Source organism: Gekko japonicus, unplaced genomic scaffold (genome assembly GCF_001447785.1).
Source record: "Gekko japonicus isolate JY-2015 unplaced genomic scaffold, Gekko_japonicus_V1.1 scaffold109, whole genome shotgun sequence".
NCBI lineage: Eukaryota > Metazoa > Chordata > Lepidosauria > Squamata > Gekkonidae > Gekko > Gekko japonicus.
In genome coordinates, this window is record NW_015164185.1 from 89,205 (window position 1) to 95,735 (window position 6,531).

Here is a 6,531-nt window from a genome sequence, read left to right on the forward strand (position 1 = left end):
ATGGGTGAAAAGGAGAGAAGGAAGCAGAGAAGATTGAGGATTGGGGATTGTCGGGTGGAGAGAAAAGGAAATAGTGTGGGGAAGTTGAGATATGGGAAAATCGGTGCCCTTCATGAGTACTTGCTGGTTCCTCATTGTGCAACTGGGTCTGCCCGGGCAACAACCTGGATCATTGTTTTCCTGGATAAAAGCTGCAGAGGGTATGGAAGGACAGAAAACTGAAGATGGGGAGAAGATATGGGTAGGCTGGCTATTGGATGGGAAGAGGAGGGGTGGGGGGAGGAGAAGCTATGGGGGTTTTCAAAGAAGGGAAATAAAAATTGGGGGAGAGGGAAATTCACCGCACAAGTCCTTGTGAGTTCCCACTTGCATATTCTAATAGCAAAGTGTGGCCCCACGTGAGGATACTGAAGCAGTGAATCGATAAGACAGATGAGATGCCCTCATTGGCTGTTGCTAGGCAACCACAACAGTTTGTTCAGCATTCTGTGTTTAGTTTCTACTTCATTTCTGATATTAAAGGTGGGGGGAAGGAGCAGGGCCATTCCGTGGGCTGTTTTGGCCTTTAAGAGAGGACTCATTGGGGCCAGGCCCAGCAGCAGCCACTGGATAGCCTGATTGAGATTTTGCCTGCCAACAACTAACTGGGAGACTTCAGATTGGTGATTCCTTTAAAAAATTCTAGGAAGATTGGTTCCAGATTTAGTAACAGAAATGAAGCACTTCTATTCTGATGAGGTTTGCATGGTGGTTGCCAGGAGGAGGGGAAGAGGAAATAATGTGGGGGGCGAGATACAGGAGAAAGTAAGATGCCCCCAACAAGTCCTTGTGGCTACCTACCATGCAAGTGAGCCTGGCCCAGTGGCTGGCACCACACAAGTGGGTGACTGTTTTCCCATTTAGAGCAGGGGTGTCAAACATAAGGCCTGGGGGCCAGAACTGGCCCATCCAGGGCTCTTATGTGGCCCGCGACCAACCAGTGCAAGGGAGGGAACAGGCGACTGCTCAGGGGGAGTGGGCAGAGCCACTCTGATTGTGGCTTCAGCATGGCAGAACAACCTCGTCTGCCACAGTCAAGCAGCATGGGAGCATCTGCCCAGTGCTGCACCGCTGGCTCTCCAGTCCGTCCATAAGGGTTTTCCTTTGCACCTCCCACCCAGCCCATGGGGCCTTGCAGTGAGGATATACCAACTCGGAGCTTACTAGCTGCCGTATTTTATACAGTTTATATCTCCAGTACCTGGCATTACGTTTATGGCACATATGGCCCAGCCCGACAAAGTGGCATTTATGTCAGACCCAGTCCTCGTAACAAATGAGTTTGACACCTCTGATTTAGAGGCTTTGGGGGGGAGGGAGGGGGAGGGAAAACTGAAGATGGGGATAGCAGATAAAGTAGGTGGGGTATTGGGTAGGAAGGAGAGAAGGAAGTAGGAAAAGGATAAAGGCTATGGGGGCTTACAGGGAAGGGAAAGGAGAAGACATAGTAGTGGGGGGGGGGTTAGCCCCCCCCCCAAGTCCTTGCAGGTCCCCTACTTGTATAATATATAAAGAAAAGACAAAGAAAACAGACTTCATTTTGTGTGTGTGCATTTTTATTTCACCATTTTAAGTGAATAAAATACATATATTTATGTTTTTTTAAAAATTAAAGGGTGGAAATGTGCAAAGAGCAAAGTGTGATGGGCGCATGTGCCATTACCCATTTTCAACAATCCGAAATCTCATTTCTTGGCAGAAGACAACTAAATCCAGAACATAATTGAATTGTGGAATACTAGCTGAGTAGAACTGCTCATCCTTACTTAAAAACTGTTAACATGGAGAGATTATTTAGAGTGCACTTTAGTTTGTAGATGGTATATTGGAGAGGAAAACGTTTGGCACGTCTTCTGTATTTTTTGTAAGAAATTATTTTAAAAAATTAGCACAGACTTTGTTATTATTTTTGTGGCATGATTAGATAAATGTTACCCAGGCATTCTTTTGCTTTTTTGGATCAGACCCCACAGGAAGCAACTTAGATTCACAATATAACTGCCATAGATGATTTTTATAAAATATTTGACTTGCAAAGCAGTCTACGATCTGTTTATATTTGCTGTCACAACAATCAGTAAAATACATTCGACAGAGAGTGTTTGCCCAGGACCATTTGACAAAACAGTGGGATCACACAGATTCTCTACTATCATATTACATAATCATTATATAAACTAAGCATTGCTGCATGCACTGTTTTTATGAAACATTACAAACCAGCTTGCATTAAGGTCTTTGGAGGTTTGCTTGCTGCAGACGCTTTGCAGCAGGTAAAAGTTCATATTATAATGAGCTGCAGAGCTCCTTCTAAAATGGCTGAAGTGTACTGAGCACAGGCTGCAGCTAACAGGAACAGTTTTATTTTCTTATCAAAAAATGAGCAGGATTTATAATTTTGATTGGCTGGAAATGCCATGGGGAGATGGAGATTTAGGTACTGTATAACATTTTCTTCACTCATTCTTTGTTCTTGCCTGTTTATTTGAATTGTTTTAACCTTCTCTCTCTGCAGCATTTATAAAACTGTAGGCTGCGATCCTCAGTAAATCAGATACCAGATGGCCTGGAACGCAGAGTCTATATTTAGTCAGAGGTACTTTGCATTTCAGTGAGAGTGGAAAGAATCATAAGAACATTTTGAAATGGGTATACTTTCCAAAAATGCCTTTAGAAGTCTTGTATATTTTATTCTAAAAGGCAGACTGTTTTGCTGTGTCCAGTCCCATAAATGGGAAAGCTCCTATGTACCTCAGAAAAAGTACAAGAATTTTCTAAAATTAACACACAGAGTACATCAGATGTAATATTACTACGTACGACTCTGCCTGCAACAGAAACAGTCACATAACTGAGCACATTAGGGTTGCCAATGGCAACTGATGGGAGTCGGGGGGGGGGATGGCTGTGCTGTCATCATGTCACTTTTGAAGAGTTTCCATAGAACTTCCAGCAATTCTCTGTGAAAGTGATGTAACACTATTGACCAGCAGCATTTTTCCCCTCCCACCAGCTGCTGGGGGAAAGACATGCCCTGACCCCAGCAGGAAAATGAGAAATGTGGAGCACATGCATATAAATGCATGCACAGCAACACACAATATCATTTCCTCACATACACAACCAGCTATGCAAATAGTGATGGTTGAAGATCTTGATTGCATGTATTCTATAAATTCAGATCCACTGTAAGATCCAAGCCTTTTTCCGTCCAGCTGACTCCCAACACACTGCTATGCATGTTTATTCACTTCCACCACCAGTCGAATAGGATTTAAAATAAACTCTTCAAAGTCGAAAACTTGAAGACTTTAATGTGTCCCTTCCTACTTTTGTAATAAAATATACCCTGAGGGAGAAGATTTATACTGAATAAGGATGATACAAAATTTGTGGCCTTTAAATGTACTTTAAATGTATTATCATAATTATTTGTCCTGTGTAATCCAGTGTTGTAATTTAAATTGTTCCATAGGTTCTTGGGCTGATCGCTCACCACTGCATGAAGCAGCAAGTCAGGGACGTCTCCTTTCACTAAAAACTTTAATTGCACAGGTAAACATGCTTATTTTTTACTTGACTCTGCATTTTGTGAATACAGTCAACTAAGATGCCACAGTTGGCTTAGTTCAATCACAAGATGCTGATAGAGTGCAGTCTGGTCCTATTCCTATGGATGACTTTCAGTTGGTGAGGCTTGATAAAGTAGACAGGCTGCTTAGAAGTATGCAGTTCTCCATACCTAGACTCAACCCCACTGTACCTAGAGTCCATCCTATCAAGTCAGTTTAGTTTAGTGTGTTTAAGGAGGTAATGAATGCTTCTTGAGGGAGGATGTGGTCCCAACCACTGAGAAAGAAGCAGTCATGAAATTGCTGTTGAAACAGGCATCTTTGGACATGAATGACCTAAACAATTAAGTCTCCACTTACCACCATTCCATTTTTGGGCAAGGTATTCAGGTGGATGATTATCTACATATCTTCAGGCAGTCTTGGATAAAATGGATTATTTAGACCCCTTTTAATGGCAATTCAGGCCTAGGTTTAGAACGGAATTGGCCTATGGTCACCTTAACTGATGATCTTTACCAGGATACTGACAGGGGAATCATGACTGTTGATTCTCCAGAACCTCTTGGAGGCTTAAGGTACTATGACTATGGAATAGTTCTGGAGACACTGCTGGATGGTGGGGGTGGGGAAGAGACACACACTACGTTTTGATGGGTTCACTCTTTATCTGACTGGCTGGCTGCAGAAGATCCTGCTGGGGACTGCTGCTCAGCCTCCCTGGCATTTACGCTGTGGGGTCCCAGAGGGGTTCATTTTGTCCCCGGTGTTATTTAACATCTACATGACTGCTCAGAGATCATTCAGGGATTTGGAGTGATCTGCCATCAGTATGCATATGACATCCAGCTCTGTTTATCTCTAACAGCTGAGTTGGTTGAGTCTGCAAAAGACATGAACAATGCCTGAAGAAAGTAATAGGATGGATAGGAGCCAATAAGCTGAAATTAAGTCTAGAGCTACTGGAGAACTGAGGGTCAGTCTGCCCTGGAGGAAGTTGCATTCGCTCGAGAAGGTTCATAAGTAAGGCTGCTGCTGGATCTTGGCCTGTTTATTTATTAAAAAATGAGCAAGATTTATAATTATGATTGGCTGGAAATGCCATGGGGAGATGGAACTCCCTAGTGGAACTCAAGGCAGCTTACAACATAAATAAAATGATTATAAAAATACAATTAAAATGATGTAAATTATTTGTTGTTGTTCAGTTGCACAGTCGAGTCCGACTCTTCATGACCCCATGGACCACATCAATTATAAAAACCCATAAAAAATGATTAAAAAAAACTCATGATTAAAAAAAAAACTAAATCAGTAAAATACAGTCCTAAATAAAACTGTCTATTGTTGGAGGCTCAGGTCTCTGTGGCATATAGCACCTTTTATCAGCTTTGACTGATATGGTAGCTATGGCTATTCCTCAGAAAGCACAGTCTGGCCATGGCAATCTATGGTCTGATCACATCCAGGTCAGTTACTGTAATTACATATTACATGAGGCTGCCTTTGAAAAATGTCTAGTAACTTCAGCTGGTCCAAAATATAGCAGCCAGGCTATTGGAGGCTAGATACAGACACTGTACCACGCCTGTGATGAAAAGTCTGCACTGGATGTCCATTTGCTTCCGGGCACAATTCAGACTGCTGATTTGTACCTTTAAGGCAGTTACAGTGCAATCCTAAACAGAGTTATGCCCTTCTAAGACCAACAGGCTCAGCAGAGTATAACTGTGTTTTGGATGGCAGCGTCAATGTCTTGGAGCAAGTGCCCCTGAAAGCCCGTCCACTAGTTAAGCTCCTACTTCTAAGCTCTGCTTTCTGTGCCCTGTCTGCAGAGGTGAGTTAGATGGTAACCAGAGAAAGGGCTTTTTCAGTACTGGTACATATGTGTTTGTTGTTCATCATGTTTCTCCTTGTCAGACATGCAAGAATATTTTGAATGTAAGTTTACATCCCCTCATGATTAGACTAGCATTAGGTTTACACATGCTTTTGAGTAACCACAGGTAACCCTGTCGGCTTGGCCTTAAACCAGATTTTTAAAAAAACAATGAGCTGCCTTTTGATTTTAGACTTCCTGTCTTTTGCTGTTGAATAACTGGTTTAATAGTGAGGTGGGTTTTTTTTTTGTTTTTTGTTTTTTTGCTTGTTCAGGGTTACAATGTAGATGCTCTAACAATTGATCAAGTGACTCCACTGCATGAAGCGTGCCTAGGAGACCATGTTGGGTGTGCTAGAATCCTCCTTGAGGCAGGAGCAAATGTGAGTATTGTTCCTTCATGTAAAGTCAGTACTAATAATACCTTAAATAGTGACTACAAAGAGTCAGTGCAATTGTTGGAGCACTAGTATAACATACTATCAGCGGCCAGTTGTGTTCTGCTCTAAATTATGATTTCCAACAGTAACTGAGGTAATCCACTTGATATAAATTATGGATCAAAAAATCCACACACTGGGGCCAGGGACAGACAGACAAGAGATTTCTACAAGCCTGGGGGATGCCTTGGTTTTGCAGAAAACTATGACATGTTAAGAAAATGCATTGGAGGTGTTAGAAAAATCCAAAAATTATACAAGCAAACTCTGCTTCTTTAAGAAAAGTGTGCCACTGAGTTCCTGTGGGACTGTGTTGTGAGAAGTCAGTGGCCATTTGGGGGGCAACCTGCAGTCAACATTGCTGAGGATTCCAAGGCTCAGCTAGTGTCAGTGGAGGGAGGGGCTAAGAGGGATAGGCTAAGAAAGGCAACAGGAAGGAGGGAAGGTAACATTGTCTAGTCTTGATACAATATATTCCCACTTTCTTGAACAGCAGAAGATTAATTAATGGAGAGTTTTCTATTCTACCTCTTTTCCTGTGTTGTATCTTATGCATTTTATTGGTTCAAGGACTTTTATCCTTCAGATTTTGCCTACTCCC

At 42.3% G+C, this 6,531-nt stretch overlaps 1 protein-coding gene across 3 annotated transcripts in view; it reads left to right on the forward strand.

Moving 5' to 3' along the window:
• Positions 1 to 6,531, forward strand: part of ASB5 (ankyrin repeat and SOCS box containing 5) — a 31,005-nt gene that overhangs the window by 19,686 nt on the left and 4,788 nt on the right. For 2 of the 3 annotated variants that reach the window (XM_015408134.1, XM_015408135.1), the window contains exons 2-3: positions 3,515 to 3,594; positions 5,766 to 5,873. In XM_015408134.1, the coding sequence (XP_015263620.1) occupies positions 3,515 to 3,594; positions 5,766 to 5,873 (188 nt within the window). Of the gene's footprint in view, positions 1 to 2,381; positions 2,477 to 3,514; positions 3,595 to 5,765; positions 5,874 to 6,531 lie in introns of those variants that run through there. The other variant, XM_015408136.1, reaches the window with a different exon arrangement.